We start from the raw sequence: 18,925 nt of genomic DNA, 5'->3' as shown, positions 1-18,925 counted from the left end.
GAGGAATAAAATATACACAGAAACACACAAGTGTAGAGTCTGTTTGTACTTGGTGATGCGGTGCATAGGAAATTATTAGAGGGGTAGATTCAGTGCTCCCTACTTTGGAAATGTCATCTCATTGGTATAGGATATCATAATGAGAAAGCTAAAAAAGGTAACAAATTATAAGAGTCAGGTTCTCACTTTGAAGGAAACAATAAAAAATCAGGGCAAGAAATGTAAAGAGATTAGGGGGCACAAATATTGACGATTTATTTTTCTTTTCAGAAATGCAACCTTCATCCTTGCAGAGAAGAAAAGCAAATTACCTTACACCACGGAATATGAAGTAAAAGAAGGGAGAATGGTCGTGTTTCGTGTTCACCTGTTCATGAACAAAATATTGGTTGGTAACGAAATACTTAACTGGACATCAACAGAAAAAGCAAATTCAAGAAAGCAAAGGAATAGAAAAAAATAGATTAAATTCAGCAGATGCTTATATTTTACTTTATCATTTCTGTTTTCTGCGTCCCATCAGAAATGAAACACTGACAGTTGTAAAAATCTCAGGAGAACTGTACCAGATGAAACGAATTTATAAAGCCAATTTAAGAAAACCCACATTCATGCACAAATTACACAGTTGTACCAGATGGTTTTCAGAACTGAAATAATGGGTTACAGCAATAGTCCTATTGACCTTATCTTAAGGTAGCATACACGCTAATGAACAAAGTTTCCCACATTGAAAGTAAAGTTCATGCTAAATATAAATCACTTAACTAGAAGCCAAAAGTATACCATTGAAGAGAGGAAAGAATTAGTTTTATGACAGAAGGATTTTGCCCTTCATTAAAATATAAAGTACAGAATATCAAAGGGACCATAAAATATGTAAAGAGAGACGACATATGAGACTTAAAATGCATGACCTATTCTTCAAAGCCACTTAATCCTGTTTGAAGGGTCCTGAGACGTGTGGTACTGAATCATCTTTAAACTAGATCTGGTGTAAAGGGCAACCAGAACTGCAGCTTTCTACAATGGGGAGGAAGAAGAAGACTCTGCATGATTATGCGGCTGAGTTCACCGACCTAGTCGTGAAAAGGCACCTGATAGAGCTTAAGGAGACAAGTGAAACATCGGTTGTAGAGACCCTTTACTGTAAATCCTGCGAGTTGCCCATGAGAGTGAGGAGGGACCGGATTCTCGAGCATCTTGCGTCTGGAAGGCATTACAGAAATCATCGGCTTATAAAACAACATGGGAGCGGGGGCTCTGTTATGTTGTAAGTACATGTTTCATGTCTATGCATGTATCTGTGAGGGAATAGTGGTTAACAAGCACAGTCAAAGCCAGTCAATGTGATGTGTGTATAGTGTGTGCACACAGACATACAACATCCTCAAACACGGAAATACATAACACATGCAGGCATATTTGCAGACCAAGCAACATATCTGCAGATAACAATGTGCACACAGACCAATCCCCGTACAGCAAAACAGGAGCAATAAGAGGGGGGACTGAGGGGTGGCGTTTTGAATGGGAATACTTTCCTCAGAAGAGAGCGATATTGAGTAGTCGACTGAGGCACCTATTGGCCAGGAGTAAGCAAGCTAGAATATTGACGAAGAAATGTGCTATTATTCAAGTGGAGAACCAAACAGTGTGTTTAACCAGGGCTTGATGGAAAGTTATGAGCGGTAGACTATTTGGAAAATGCCTGGGTAGCCCAGACACCAATTTCTTCAAACCAGCAGACATGGGCTCACAGATAGTCCGATGTAACAGAGAAGTTGGTAGAAAGCCCTCTCTAAGGCACAAATTGAGAGATATAGTGATGAACAGACAGGAAGCGGGATGGACTGTGTGTGGATATGGATGAAAGTTTCTTGTCCACTTACATTTAGGTTCTGTGGTGATTAAATCAATTTTTATTTGGAGGGAAAATAAATGTATATGCCCAAGCAATCTTTGGCCTCTACTTGGAGAGAACACTTCTTGAGGGTGATTAAGTACTTCAGTCTTCATATCTCATCACTCTTGCTCTTTTTGCAACGACAATCTATTGCTTACAATGCAGTGCTTTCTGTGTGGCCATCTTGTCATTGGCTTCTTGCTACATTCATACAAACGTACCACGGCAATTCAATACTGTCCTTTTTTTTTCATACTAAAACGACAAAACAGTTAGGATTGACACATTTTTCCATCAAGACAAAACACCGTATATCTTCGAACCTTTCCCTTCAAAAATCATTGTGCAAACATTGGTTATTGGAAGATACCAGGATTACAATTGCCAGAGTATACTGCTTGGTTGAATGAAAGCATTGGCCAAAACCATGTTGTGCAGCCTACACGGACCAAGTTGACTAGATATTTATTTATTTATTTTCATGTTCCTGCTTTCAATCAAATCAAATGTGTCTTGACATTTCACAACAAGCTTCTCTTTGTTTATATCATCTGCAGCAGGCGAACAATTAAAACAGCAAAAATCCTCGCCTCCGTGTCCTTAATAGAATTTAAAATTCTTATCGCGAATGCTAGAAATTGTTTTACTCTATGTGCTTGCACCTTTAACTGAAACTTAAAAAGAAAATGTTCATGTCTTTGTGTGTTGTGGTGTCTGCACATGCCAGATTAGAAAGCCATAGCATAAACCGGGGACTGCCTTGTATGCGAAAGACCCACAGGTTTAATATTGAGTTACAGTGTTTCTTCAGGATACATAAATGTTTTACCAAATTGAATTAATGACACCAGCAGCACTCACAGTTATGAGTCGTACTTGAAATATTTGATCAAAAATATGTAAGTACAACCAAGAAGAGGTGGGGACATGGCATATAACGGCACCCACCATTGCGGCAGCATTTGCAAACTACTATACTAATTCGTACGTGGTCCGACGATAAAAGAGGATAGCATAGACGACTATCTCACAGCCATAGATATGCCCATCTTGCAAACTAAGGACACGGCGGCCTTAGACGAGGAGATTTCTCTAGAAGAAGTGCAGGCTGCTATTGCCAAACAGAAATCGGGGAATACTCCGAGACCGAACGGACTTCCGGGGGAGTTCTTTAAACAAAATATTCATATATTAGCCCCATGCCTATTAAACATGTTTTTAGCGGCAAGAGATGAGGGAACGTTTCCCCCGGATTTCCGTCAGGCCACAATTGTGGTCATTCCACAACCTGGCAAGCCCCCAGAAAAGTGCGTCTCTTATTGCCCAATTTCGCTCCTCAATGTGGAGACCAAGATATTGGGCTATATACTGGCCACACGGCTACTGACGGTCACCACGTCCACAAAGACCAGTCGGGCTTCATGTCTAAGTGCGCCACACGCCTCAACCTCCTTAGGTTAGCAAACTGGCTAGACCCGACTAAAGGGAGTGAGGTCCCCCATATGCTTCTATCACTTGATGCCGAAAAGGCCTTTGACACGGTGCACTGGCCTTTCCTGAGGCGGGTCCTCGTAAAATTAGATTTTGGGCATAACTTCCGGACATGGATTGCTGTTCTCTATACAGATCCCAGAGCAAGAGTGCGAGTAAACCGAGTCAAATCAGCTGAGTTTCCCATTCAGCGGGGGACTCGACAGGGTTGCCCGTTATCCTCCTTACTCTTCGCACTTGTCCTGGAACCACTAGCGTGCCTGATTAGAACACACCCAGATTTAACAGGGTTCCAGGACCTTGAAGGTCGGCTGCCAGATGAACGAATCTCGCTCTACTCAGACGATATCCTTTTACACATAACCAACCCGGACTAGACACCTCCTATTATTTTTCGCTAGTTGAAGACTATGGTATGCAGGTGGGGTACAAGATTAATTGGGGGAAGTCGACCATATACCCAATAGGGGGCCACATTAACATGCGGCCCGTACCTGTGCGTCTCCCCATGGCTGAAGAGGGCTTTAAATATCTAGGACTCTACGTTTCGGAAAATGTAACGACCTGTCTAACCTGTCAACATTCAGCGCTTCCTAGCAGACTTCCGGGACACCGTTACTAGATGGAGACGTCTTTCCCTGACATTACTTGGGAGTTCTGCTATGTTCAAAATCATTATACTACCCAAGCTACTCTACATTTTTCAAAATATGTACTGCAAAATACCGGAAGTCATCTTTAGGGCGATAAACGCCGATCTGCGAACCTTGCTATGGGACAGGGGCCACCCTAGTGTGGCTTTGCAAGCGTTGCAACAAAGCCAGTATAATGGGGGAATCTCGCAGCCAGATGTCCGAGCAAATTATAGAGCAGCACATCTCGTAGTTATCAACGAATGGGGACATGCCCCCCAAGATCACCCCACATACGCCCTAGAGAGACTCTAATTTACCAAACTCTTGCACCTCCACTACATATATGGGGGCCACGGGGCGACAAGCCTGTTGCCAGCAACACAGGGCGATTGAGGCTTGGAGGGAAGCCGAACATGTAATGAAATGGGAACAAAGGCTGACTGAGGCCGCACCCCTATGGGAAGGTACACGGCTACCTGAACTTAAAACATTAAAGTTTTTTAAAGGATGGGATGCCATTGGGAATACCACTTTAGGGGACATAACGAGACAGGGCGCCTTGATGACGTTTGCAGATTTACAAAGGGAATATAGCCTGACAAACACACAGCATTATAAATACATTCAACTCCGACATGCCTGGCAGGCACAAAGGCACAAAGGCATGACTGATGTCCCAGGATATGCCCTGCTAGAAGGACGGCTGCTTCAGGAAGAGATACCAGAGAAAGCAGTCTCCTGGACGTATAAAGCTCTAATAAATACGCTTGATAGTTTACTAACACTTCGGGATAAGTGGGAGGACCTCGTAGGCACATTACAGGACATTGATCGGGAGACGGCCCTAATGCACCCTAGGGAGGTGGCGATTAGGCTTAGGCTACGACTGGTCCAGTTCAAAATTCTACATAGGGTATACTATGACAGGGCAAAATTACATGTGATGGGCAGGGCGGGGACGCCAGAGTTTCTGTGATGCAGAACAGAGCGCGGTTCCTTCACCACACTTTATGGGACTGCCAGCAAATTTGTGGCTACTGGACACGGATCGTGCAAGAACTAAATAATATACTCCATGCACACATCCCGATAGACCCCAAGTACATTCTGCTAGGCATCCACACGGATGTCGATATTACAAGGTATTAACTTCTGCTCTGTAACTTAGGCCTCGTAGTAGCAAAACACAATATAGCTAAATATTGGGGGAGACCAGAAATTCCCACGCTGAAAGAGTTGCGCACTGGTATGGACATGTACATGGGAGCTGAAAAGACAGTATATAAAGCAAGGGGATGCCCGCGAAAGTTTAGGAAAATATGGCAGCCATGGCTAGAGATGGAAGAGGAAGATACTACAGTATTGCAAGCCATATGAACTGGCATTGGTGTGTGGGGGTACGTTACTCTAGGCGCATACTTAGCGGAGAGACTTAGGAGATATTTACTACGGGGTGGACGATACCAGGGGGCATAAGGAGGACAATCATAACATTGTCTGCTTTGTACCATTGCTTCCTGTAAATCTTATTGTTTGTAATCGATGGACTCTGACTGAAATGTACCTGCTGAGTTGTTAGCTGTTTTATTAAAACAATAAATAAATACCTAAGTCCCAAAAATATTAAGTAACGTGCAGTGCACATGATGTGTGAAAGTAGTGACTGAGTTGTGAAACAAGGAACCAGGAAGTTTGTTGATGTTTTGACCCCCCAAGTACAGTTGAATGTGGCATCTCCCAAAAAAATACACCTGTAACCAAATTTGTTTACATGCTGACACTCAAATTCAGTTGAAAGTGAAGTCTCCAAGAAAGATGCAAGTGTATTCCAATTTGTTTCTTATACCAACAAAACAGGCAATCAAAAGGGCCCGCCCCAGTCTGTGACAGAATTCTTGCAGGAGCACTGAGTTTGGATAATTTTATCCACTTTTCCCTATAGTGTGCTTTTCATTCACTATATATTTATGCAATTTGTGGGGATTAATCACTCCACTGTGCCTTAACGTGCCTACTTCACTTTTGACTTCCACCATCAAATGACACCATGTTATGTTTGTCTAAATAAGTTAGGATGAAGACTCCATTTTCAATTAAACTTTCCTTTTGAACATTCAAAAGAAATTTAGTTATTTTTTGTTTTCGGTTTCAGTAGCATTGATTCAGAAAATAATGTAAATTTCTTGTTGTTTCCACATAGTTAGTTTGTTTTATAGAGAAATTAAAAAAAACAAATCAGCAGGTTTTCAATGTAAAAAAAAAATCCAATTGAAAAGTAGTTAAAAGAAAGCATTACAATACACAAGAATCCTAATATTTTCTCTTAACACTGCTAACAGGAGGCACGCAAAATGTAGTCCTTGCACTGCAATAAATTATTTTATTCACATGTAAGTTTTGTCCATGCATACCTTGAAAACCAACCCACTTCATGCAGATGTCTTTAAAGTCATAATAACTTGGGACTGCTAATTGTCTGTATATATATATTTTTTGTTCCAATAACCTGGCGCTAGTATCAAAGCATGATTAAGACCAGCATTACACATGGGTAAAGTCACAATTCTTTAGGAAAGGCTGTAGGTATTCTAGGTGGCAAGGACTAGACGCTATGAAAGTCTGAAAAAGTTAATTTATGACTGCCCAAGGAAAGGGCAACTCACCTTACAGACCATATTGGCACCCTTGACTTAACAGTTAGCTTGAAAAGAGGCAAGTACCTCTTTAAGAAGGTCCCAGTTAGGACAAAAAAGCCACAAGGGCGAAAAACATCCTGGCAATTTTGTAGAACATGATCCACGAAAAATATTCCTGACACCAGAGCAGACAAAATAGTCAAGCAAAGACATCCAGGAGAACATCGAAAGGGTATTCTCACTGCAAGAATAAAAAATAGCAAGTAGGTAATTAACACAACTGACAAGCGCTCCACTGAATCAAGAATTAAATCGAAACATCTGAGAATCACAGATTTCTAGAACCACATGTTCTGGTTGTTCCTATGTCATGGTTGACGGTTCATATACAGATCATTAACATCTGGCTTTAGTTGATAAGAATGCGGAAAATCTTCAAAGTATGAGGTAACTTAAGAGAAAGGACACGGCACAACACTGATGAGTAAAAACAAATGGAAAAAATTGTATAGTCAGGATTTGATTGGCAGGAAATGCACTGGAAGGAAACAAGAGGACAGCCAACCATTTGCTTCAGGGACAATAGGCTAGGTTGATTTGCAGCATGGTCATTAATTTTTAGTTTAGAAAAGTGTCAACTTTCAGTAATCATTTGTCTTTATAAATTGGCTCAAATGATACGTAGGTGTGGGAAACAAAGGATCAATATGTGGAGATGGTAAAACTGTTCTAATGAAAACCCTGCTTATAGATAAAAGGTGGAACCTTGGTAGCACTGTGAGTTGTATTGTTATAAAAAAAGTCTGCTATTAGTTAATAGGAAGCCCAACTATATTGAGTTACTTTATAGTAACATTGTGTATTTATGTATTGAGCTTTATTGTTCAATTACTTAAACTTGTTACAATATACTGTCATTGCAATGTTCTATGAAAGGAAAAAGAGTTAAAATCCCACACAAATTGCTACAAACTAGAAGAGAGTTAAACCACTAAAAACTGATGTCCGAACTGGCAGTAAAGTGCAGGTGCATAAAACCTAAAGGGGAGTTATGTCAAAGTCTCTCTTGCTTGCTAGCCGGTTAGTTTCTTTTTGTAACTCAGTTTTCTGTGTCAGTGCGGCCAGGATTGATTCTATAAATTTCCCTAGCCGCGCGACTGTTTGAGCTGTTTTAACAGAGAAACACAGGTCTGAGGCTTCTCTGCATCGTACAAGGCTGTGAGACCTGCAGATGGGGAGTACCAGTTGGTGCTGCTCGCTAGCAAACTTTGGGCAGCAGCACAGCAAATGGAGCCAGGATTCACGATGTTAACTACAAAGTTGACATGCGGCTGAATTGTCCAGCCGAGCCCAGGCTTTGTTAAAATCCGCGATGGGCAATGCAAGAAGTCTCATGTAGGTGCTTTTTTTCCGGGTCGGGACTGTCAGTGCTTGCTCAAAATAACTTTATGTATATTTTCTGAAATTTTGATTAGTTTACTGTTTGCCCATCAGACTGAGGATGATAACCAGATAAAGGCTTTACACAGAAGCTTCCAAAAATGTGAAAGATTTTGGGTTCCACTTTCAGAAATAATGGCTTGAAGTAATCCTCAAAGACAGAAAATGTCTGTCGGTGTCAAAATATACTGAGCCATTTCTTCTACTTTAGGCAACTTGGGTAAAGGAAAAAAATTGACTATCTTTGAGAAAGTGTCTAATGTAACTGTTGCCCTTCTATCTCTTAATCTGTGTGATAGTAGTGCCCGGTCCGTGGTCAGGGATCATGTTGTCCTCATAAGTAAATGAGACCATGTGTCCCAAAGGATTAAATCCAGAACAGCATTCCAAACATACATACATTCAATAAATAAGGAAGGAAAGACTGACTCAAAAAAGTGACTTCAAAGTCAAAAATGTAGAAAAACAATGAAGGTTTATTACACTATTAAAGGCAGTCCAAAGACAATTTAAGGCTCATTTAGTTGAACACATCAGTAATAAGGCATAGAAATAAGTTGCCATGAAGACATTTTACAATTTAAAATAGATGCAGGGATGAAGAGCAAAATCAGTTAAAAAAAACGACGAAGTCCTGGTTATGCAACAAATCAACTGAAAATCGAGTAGAATCCCTTAAGGCTTATAAAGTAGACTTAAAGTTCTGTCTTACACCAAATTTGAGGGTCTTGAATACCATTTTATAGCATAGAAAACAATGAAAGCTGAATTGTCAACATGGCACGAGTAAAAGTATTGACATATTAAATCACATTTAAGTATTAAAAACATCATATCGCACTACCACCCTAACACTATTTCACTACATGAATATTGATTCACCCTTTCTGACCTATTGTCATCTGAAGGTGTCGGAACACTAAAAAGAGTCATAAATAAATACATACAATACCTTGTGCTGGCAGGAAGAGCCTTGGAAAGTATCTAAAAGCTTCCTCCAGAAAGTTCTTCGAGGACAATATGTCATACAAAATAAACATCACACATTTTGGTATGTGTGGTGTCTGTGAGAAATATAAGCACACAGTGAATATGCTTAGATCAGCAGCCATGTTTTACAAGATGGATCTGCACTCTTCATTGTGTGACAAAACTTGAGAAAAATGAAAGATAGGATGTTCATGTCCATCATCATCTTGTCTTTGTAACAACATTGCCCTTACAGCTCCTTCTGGGGCATCTGTTTCCATGATAAATTTCATTGAAATAACACGGTGACATAAAATTGATGCTTGGATAAACCTATTTGAGTGTATTCGTTGCCCTTTGAACTTGACCATGCCAGCTCAAATCTCTTTTCATTTTTTCTAGAACATGAGTGACGTCACTGTTTATTTCTGCAAAGTTCTTTATACATTTATGATAAAAATGTGCACATCTAAGACAGTCTTGAGACTGCTTTACATAAGTAGGTGAAGTACATTTCAAAATAGATGATAACTTATTTTGATCATTGAAAAGGCTAGAAGCATTTAGTCTGAATCCAAGATACTTCCTCTCTTCCTTCTGCGATTCACCCTTTGCAGGTATTTAAGACAATTAATGTTGTTGGAGAGTTGATAACAGTATGTTTACAAGTTCTTGATGTTCTTCAGGAGTCTTAGAGAACACCAAAATTTCATCTAGATAAAGCACACAAACTGGTTCAGAACACCAGAAAATATTGAATCCATAAAGCGTTGAAAAATAGCAGGAGCATTGCACAAGCTGAAAAGCATTACACAATATTTAATATGTTCATATGTAGTGTGGAAAGTCTTTTTCCACCAATCGCTCACTTTTATACAGAGAAGATAATCAGTGTGAAAGAAATTTGATTTCCAGGAAAGCCCATCGAAGTCTGACACGTGTAATGCAAATATAACACAAACTATCAAGCCTTAATTGGATAACCCTTAGCCTGTTCTATTGCACAGTGTAAACAGTCCAGTGTTAACTTCAGTTGTGCCCACCATATGTTGCTCACAGCCACCTAATTCAGAACAATACTCCATAGAGAGGCATTAACAAGAAGAGTCACATGTAGCAAGTCATGAGAGTCTTTCAATTAGTAATACAAGAATGCTTCTTTCAAAGATCGGTTGTACTCATTAAATCTTTATTTGATCATTCAGGAACATTTCAGCAATGGACATAAAAGCAACACGGTTGTCTCTTCAAAAAGAGCTTCTTCAGGGCTGTAAATTAAAAAAACAAAATATTCATTAATTCAATAGTAAAAACAAACCCATATATACAACAACACTACACAATTTAAAAAGAGGCACAATATGCTTGTCCCAATTATATCCACACGCTGCATGACCAAACCTTGGTCACTACAGTAAAGAAAAAAACACTCAACACAAAACACCCTCCTATTATTTCACAAGTCTTTTTTTTATAAAGTTCTAGTTACATGTAATGGGGTTCTGTCCATCAAAGTAATGTAAGAAATCTAAAGAGAACTGGCAAACAGAGCACCAATATAAATGTACAGCTCAAGTTAACTACACTAAGCCAGTTCTCCTATAATCTTACAAATTTCCTCCAGTATGGTACAATATCATAAGAGCAATTGGTTATAAAATGTATCCTCTCTTATTCAACCGAATTAGGCAACAGCATACTATATGTTTCTACCTGTATCTGCAATAATTATTTCTACATGCTGTCTCAATGCATATTGTTGGGCTCAGTTAAACCTACACGTTATAATTGAGGCATTCTTACCTAATACTAACCATAACAGGTGTATCAAATCATCATGAGTCAAGTTCTTGAGTGTAAAGTGCATGTGTCTGTAAAATAAAATAAAAATCATAGTCAGCATATGGCACGTCTACAATCTCACATAGTTATCCATATCTTGAGCAATTCTCAGTTACATGCCATGTGAAGCTGTCCCAGGTATCTACCACTTTAAAAGCTTTTGTCTGAAATTCATTAAGTTGTCCAGAAGATCAAATAAAGCAATCCCATCCTTTTACATAACTTCCCATGATGTGTCTCCTCCAGTATACAATAAGGGAGAGTAAGACAATTTGAAAAGAAAGGCTTAATTAAATGCACTCCATTCCCTACTTTACCAAATCTAATTCAGTTACTTCAACACTGGCCACCTTAATGGACAGGCCACATGTTTACTCGCACACCACTTTTATAGAGGCATCAGTGCTCACAAACAAGCTACAGAGTGTTTCACAATAGTAAGTCCCCAACACTTACTAAAATGAGTGAGGCTGAGAAAATGGACATAAGGTTCCTTATTATGAAAACATATTTCTGTATATTGCAAGTTAGTATTTATTAACTTGAGCACTAATCACCATATTGGGAAGGCTGAACACGCTTAAATGGACGCCTTGTAAGTGAATCACATTGGCCCATCAACACTACCAAAGATAACCTTATTTGAATTTGATGGGCACCATCTCAAAGTCCTGTCAACTAGACAGAAAGATGAAAAGAACACTTATTACAAATGGGGACAACAATCATGTACCTACGACTGCAACCAACAAACCACCCGATTTTTACCATCAACTGTCTTTAAAGAAAAAAATTAGAAACCGGGTCAACCCTGCTACAACCCTCAGCCAGCAAATCTACAATTTGAAAGCCCTGAAAGCAATGCAAAATACTGCTGTGTTATCTTTTGAATTTTATAGTGAAACGAAAAGGAAATGTGAAATCAACCCACACAATTGCTCACCAGCACCTGTAGGAATTGAATGCTTGTTGTTCTGCAACTTACCTGATATACACATATCAACCAATTACAAGAAAGTTACATCACACCAACCTGACTCAAACAATTGCATACCTGACTAAGAAAATATAGTAGCCGTCTTGCAGTGGGTCCAAAGGGGAAACCTTACCATTAAAACAGGGGCTCATCCTAATACCCTCTAGTTCATGTCATGACCAAAGTACCCTGTACGCCTAATCATACGAAAGCATTGGTGTATTCTGAAATTGTAACTGAACATGCATCATGTCGTTTTTGAAACCACAACTTGTTATTAGATTGCTGTCCCAGACCATTACGGTCCACTTATAAGTTAAACTGTAAAGAAGGGTAACACCCTTCACTAATAACGGCAGCCGTCTTATATGTTTCTACAGAAATCACATTGTCCCATTATTCACTAATTTTAGCATAGTGCTGTTGAACCTCCATACCATAACAATGGCATTCATATGACTATCCCCAGGTCACTACATATTGCTACCAATGCCACTAAATGCATATACATGAAAACAGTTGCGGTTATATTCGATCTGTATGCCAAAATGTGACTGCTTTACTAATACATAGTAAAAAACAAACCTGTCCCACCTTATCTACAAAAGACTCAGACTGCCAGCATTATCTAGACATAAGGGACTTAAGGCCAATCTAACATCACACTTACTAATGTTATATTATTCACTAGATATCGATATACTAGTGCTAATTAACTTCATATCTCTTGGCTGATATTCCCCATATCTAGCATTTATAGTTTTGTTGGCAGCTCATACCTTAAAAACCTGAGACCCATATTCTTACTCCATCATAAGGTAAAAAAATGGGACTCATTTCCATCATTGAGAACCAAATGCAGAGAGCTTTATTCATATAGAAAATAGTGAAATTCTTTGTCTGTACTTAGTCCTTGTTCAACAGTCCTCAGTTCGCTTAGCCACTGGTCTCTAGTCTGCCACAACCGGAGGCTTCTTTCTTCCCCTTTCTGATCTAACTTTATCCTTTGGATGCCATAGAAACTGAAACACGTATGATTTTTGGAGGATTCACATGCATGTGCTAATAATGGGGCAGATAAATCACATAGATACTTAGCCAATTTATATAGGAATCAATAGTTTATTCTGTTTGTACATTATAATGTAACCTCTGTATCTTGCTCTCTCCTTGCTTGCATACAGAACAACTCACACATTGTAAAAGCCTTTTGGTATGCACACCAGCAACCAAGCCGTGTCTCCAAGGGTGGTGTAAAACTGAGGCTGATAATATGTTTTGTTGTTTTACACTCTGCGATAAGTCACCAAAGGCCTGTCAGTGATAATCCAAGCCAGGAGTTGTCCTCAGTGAATCCCAGTGTTTATTTAGGGTTCTATACATTTCCTGACTATTGTTTTTGTCAGAGCCATATACCTGAACATTGCTTCCACAGGATCAGAAGAACTTTTCCCAACTCCCAAACTCCACTGCAGCCGAATAAATTCAGCTTGCAGTAAAGAGGGGGAAAGGGGAATGGGAGTAAAGAGAGACTGCCACTGTGGTGCCACTTCTACTGGAATACCTGACAGCGGTCTTACTACACCTGAAAATACAAAGCACAGAATTACTACTTCATACTGCCCCTTCCCAACTAGGCCTTTCACAAAACTAATTTTCCCTCCCAGGGTTCTAGCAGTTCATTTACCTGTAAAACCAGTGGATATTGCTCCTCTCTTATTGGTTGTTAAGTTTAGTAATTTCCTTGCAAAAATTATGCGATGTTAATTTTGTCAGTAACTAATCACAGACTTGCTGAAAAAACGCTCTCTGCAGGAATTGAATTGTAGATAAAGTTGGTAAGCATAAATATATATATTTATATCTACTTTGCAGAATTCTGAGATGAATATTCAGTTAGTGGAAGAAATGATTAATGAAGCGCTAATAGATAACGCTGCCAAAAGAGAGTGTGTTAAAAAGCACCAGTTGAAGTAATCAAAAACGCAGGTTACTTATATTTCTTTTGTAAGTTCACTGGCGAGTTCTCAAAAGAGAAGACTACATGAATTTGTAGAAATTAATGTCTCTATGAACGCTTAGTTTTAGATAGTTCTTTTTAAAATTTCACGAGATACCTCCAACAATTGGTAGCTTGGTTGAAGCTCAAGGAATTTCTCCAGACAGTGGAGAGACAAATTGTCCAAAAAATACCTGTGGTTTCAGAGAGAGAGAAAACTCTGAATGGCCAAAAAACTCCCCTCCTTAGTGCGACACAGAAGGCTGAAGAAATAAGGAATAAACCGCTCCTCACAGGAACTTTTCAGTCACCCAAAAAACAAAGAGCCAAGATCCACCACCGCTACTCTTCCTCAGATGACGGTTGAAGTGTGCAGCATGCTAGGAGCGCGAAACCGCATCTCATCAGATTTTTCCGCAAAGAACTAGAACGCTGACAACTATACTATAGGCGGCCGCTATGTTGGAATTCGGCCGAGGGTGGTAAAAGAGTATCTTGTTCATTAAGCCTGAAAATTCTGTGCCACTAATTGTCTCCAGGTAAGTAGAGGTTTCTTCCTGACTTTTAACTGTTTGAGCTTGGAACCCAGGGTATGTGCTTGCATGAGAATGGTGCTGCCCAATCCTGACAGTTATATTTGGTAATAAAGGCCTGCCTATCATGTAGTTATTTCTTTTTGTGCACTGCTAGAGTGCCATGTCTTAACACTGTTCTAAGTGCATTCTCAGCAGACCTCCAAATTCTGGTATCCCTTTGCAGCCAGGCGAGTCATAGTTGTTGCTTAATTCTGTTCAAATTTGTGTTCCTCACTACAGTTCCGTCTAACACTAATCATTTCTCCATGTTGTGTATCATTTTACATTTGAGGGATGTGCACTGCTGTAGTGAAGTATACCGTTTCACTCAGTAGGTTTGCGGAAAAGATTACAATGTGCTTTGTTATGCAATATAAAAAACTCCACATCAAGAAATGGCATTTTGGCTTAACTCATTTCGATTGGCAATTTCACATTAAAGGGGTTGTTGTTCAATAAACAATAGTATGCTGACATCTCATTTGGTGCGTGTCTAGTACAAAAAATGTCATGAACATACCAACATCAGTAATGGACACACTGTGTCCAATCTTTAACCTCTTTACTCCATGCATGCCCCTTCTAATACCAACTCCTAAATACATTGGCATAAGAAGGGGCAAACCTAGAGGCCATTGCTGTGTGCTGAAGTTGCTGAAGCCACTCATTACTATACATAAAGTAATTATTTTCCAAAATCAGTTAATTCCTCTCCAATAACAGAGTTGTAATTATAGAGGTTGGCTGTTGTTGTAGATAATAACCCACTGCTAGCATTCTAATTTCTTTTTGATGGCGGTATAGAGACTTTCTACGTTCAAAGTTACAACCAAAGTCATGCATTCAGGATCTCAAACTAGAGCTCCAAACGTAGCCAAGATGTCCATGTTTCCTGAATGTAAGATAGTAAATTAGTGACCAGATATTTGAGGAATACATCAATAAACTTTTATAGACGTTCCATCATAAAACCATTACCTGAAATAATCGGCCACATAGGGGAAAAGGGGGCCCCTTGTAGATCTTTGGTAACAGATAAATGCAAGGGTATTGTGGCTGTCAAGTTTATGAATATAAAATTCAGTGTCAGATAGTAATCCAACCCCACAAAAATAGCTCACAAGCATCAAAACTTTTTTATTGAGGCAGCACTCCGTCATTTGATCAGTTTGATAACATTGCGCAAAAATCTATACATTTACAAGCTACTTTTTTACAATTTTTCTCAATTTATTAAGCAGAAGACAGAATATGTGATCAAATGGAAACTCCAGACAGACACTAAGGAGCAGGTGCATGGCTCTTCTTGTGGGAAGGATGTGAGAAGTCCTTGAGATAAAGATGCAACAAACTATGATAAAAAGCTGACTTCACTAAATCTGTGGTTCTTGCTTGGCTATGACAACTTCAGAATGACTCTAGCCTTACTTAAACAGTCAGGCTAAATGTTCAATATAAGGATAACAAGATGGGAGTGCATTTAAAATGATAATTTTAAGCTCTAACTGTGATTCCAGCTGGTATAAAAGCAAATTCACAAGTGTTAATACAAACCACAGAGCATACATAAAATTGCATTCTCATAAACATCTTGGAAAAAATCAAGTTTGATGAAGATATGTGCTCCTTAAACTAGCACTAGAATGTCCTTTATGAGAGGTAAAGGATAACGACCCCTGATAGTAATCTAATTTAAACCTCAATAGTAAACGCTAGGTCTACAATCTTTATTTCTTTGGTACAAAAAAGAAAGATGCCCTTTTAGAAATATCTCCTGTAAGTTAGCCTTTAGTAGCTGCTTCTTTTATTCAAACAAGGTATAAACAAACCCGAAAGCAACAATAGCAACTGGTTCAGTTGCTATGGTACAATCCTAATCTATATGAGGGGGAATTGAACAGACTTAGGACTTGGCAAAAACTGGAGAAGTAACGTGGTACTGAACTGACTTTTAATAAAATTGTTCTAACAGACAAGATGATATACAGGTTATGGCTAATTAAACAAGAATTTCCAAATATTACAACATAATTAGGAGAGGCAATAATGTAAAAGGAAATAACCCTAGCCTACAACTACAAATAAGACTCTCATACACCTGAAGGTAATGAAACCATCAACAGTTTTAATCACTTAAGGATTCATCCTAACTCTGTCAGGATTATTATTCTTATTGTCCAGTCCAGATCAATTAACATTTGACGGGCATCACTATAAAGCAATGAAGATTCATTAACAACATTCCCCTTTTCCATTTTCAAGCAGATTGGCAAAAAAACTAATGATTCTCAGCAATGTTCATGAAGGTCATATATAAGGATTTCAATGCACTCCTGTCCACCCTCACCAAAATATAGATACAACCTTCCTTACTTAATACAACACCTTTTCATTGTTTGTCACATGGCCCCTTCCTGCCCAAATTTACATTGGTTCTTCTTGAGGCAATGGAGACACTGGAACATCCAGTTGACTAAATTCTGGTAAAGTGGAATCATTTCCTTTGAGTTTCCATCTTCCGTTGTGTCTTCCTTGTAATTGAGGTTCATAAACCATCACTAAATCAGTGAGCAGAAAATGAATTAGGACATTGCAAACAAATCAACTCACCCTTAATCACTTCTTTCAAACCCTATTGAAATAGTCATTTGATTTCTTTCAACCCAATTAATTTCAGGTGCTTATTGACGAAATCGAGTCTCAGAAGAGAAAATATTCAGCCTTGCTGAGTATCATACTATGGGTCCTCCGCGGAAGGCTCCAGATCATGACATTCAGACATCTTCTTAAGTGCAATCTATACAGTACAAGTGTCCCAGCAAGCATCCAAAGTTGTTACTAGAAGAGTTTCCCAGGCTAAAGCATGTCTAGTATCGAGCCTTTATTCGCTCTTAGTCATATTGTGCAGCGTGAGAAGCAAAATGCCCCAAAGAGAATAAAAAAATTCTCTTAATTTCACAGGATCGCCAGAAAAAACGTGAGGTGCTTGAAGGAACTACTGGGATAATTAATACAAAGGATTGCTGTAAGGCTGAATTTTCAAGGCATACTGTGGTTAGTCTTGCGCTAGTACCTGGGATGGGCCAAATGCGTAATGAAACCTGTGGAGTTTTTATCATTGCAGTCTTTGAAGGACGGACATTGTGAATTTCTGTCTGTCAAGTTTCCTTCTTGAGTGCCTGAGGAAAGTGCGCCTCCTGCCATTATCGACAGTGCCAATCTGCACTCTTATTACATGTGAAATGAGTCCAGCATCTCCTTAGGGTGGTCCTAGTTAGGAAGTAAAAAGCTAGAAGGGCAAAAACCATACATGGGAATCTTGCTGCTTTTGAGTGAAGGTGAAGATTATTGCAGAAATAAATAAGCAAGGCACCAAGTGCTGCCTGAGATCAATACAGAGAGAAGAGCCAAGCCAGACATCCAGTAGAATATCCAAAGGGAAGTCTGGCGGCCAGGAACACAAATCATGGGCAAAAATATTAGCAAGTGGACAGTAAGCGAGATGGAAAATAAAGGAATGCATGAATTGCATCTATCACTTGTTAATGCCTCCTTCCTATATGGGTCTAGCGGGAATCATATCACAGGAAAAGATACAACTTTGTCTTTGAGTGACCTTTGACCCTGTCACCAGGCAGGTCGCTCCCCCCATCCGCCACGCAGCCCCCTGTGGGTTGAACCTCCGTTGCCGCTTTTGCTGCCTGACTGCTCGCTCCCTTTTTTATTCTGTACCCCTGCGCTTGGCTTTCTGTGCCACTTTGTTTTTTCATTCTGTGCCCCTGTGTTTTGCTTTCTGTACCCCTGTGCTCTGTTGTCCCTCTCCCGCCGTCTTTTCCCACCGTTTTTTCCCCTGGTTTTCCCCGGGGTTTCCCCCGCCGCTGAGCCTCTGCGGCCCCTCCCCCTTCACTCCCATTGGCCGCCCCGCTCCCACCTCCCAGCTGCTCCTCCCTCCCTCTGCCCTCATATGGAGGCCGCGAAGCGGTGGTAGAGAGCGACCTTTGACCCTGTCACCAGGCAGGTCGCTCCCCCCATCTGCCACGCAGCCCCCTGTGGGTTGAACCTCCGTTGCCGCTTTTGCCGCCTGACTGCTCGCTCCCTTTGTTATTCTGTGCCCTGCGCTTGGCTTTCTGTGCCACTTTGTTTTTTCATTCTGTGCCCCTGTGTTTTGCTTTCTGTACTCCTGTGCTCTGTTGTCCCTCTCCCGCCGTCTTTTACCGCCGTTTTTCCCCGGGTTTTCCCCCGCCGCTGAGCCCCTGCGGCCCCTCCCCCTTCACTCCCATTGGCCGCCCCGCTCCCACCTCCCAGCTGCTCCTCCCTCCCTCTGCCCTCATATGGAGGCCGCGAAGCGGCCGCGCAGCGGCCGCACACAGAGGGCGCGCCTAAGGCAAGCCCGTCCGCGCCCGTCCGCGCCTGGACCGCACCCAGCGCCAGAACCCCTGGACCCCGCACCCCTCGC

The 18,925-nt window shown here is 40.3% G+C and overlaps 1 protein-coding gene across 1 annotated transcript in view; it reads left to right on the top strand.

Moving 5' to 3' along the window:
- The window catches only part of LOC146868040 (uncharacterized), a 155,858-nt gene that overhangs the window by 6,980 nt on the left and 129,953 nt on the right, over positions 1 to 18,925 (top strand). Inside the window, exon 2 of the mRNA XM_085608853.1 lies at positions 271 to 1,273. Coding sequence (XP_085464979.1) covers positions 1,029 to 1,273 — 245 coding nt within the window. The 5' untranslated portion in view covers positions 271 to 1,028. The remainder of the gene's footprint in view (positions 1 to 270; positions 1,274 to 18,925) is intronic.

Source organism: Triturus cristatus, chromosome 1_2, assembly GCF_964204655.1.
Source record: "Triturus cristatus chromosome 1_2, aTriCri1.1, whole genome shotgun sequence".
NCBI classification, from domain to species: domain Eukaryota; kingdom Metazoa; phylum Chordata; class Amphibia; order Caudata; family Salamandridae; genus Triturus; species Triturus cristatus.
Note: the sequence above shows the minus strand (reverse complement) of the source record. Positions and strands in the feature narration are given on the sequence as shown.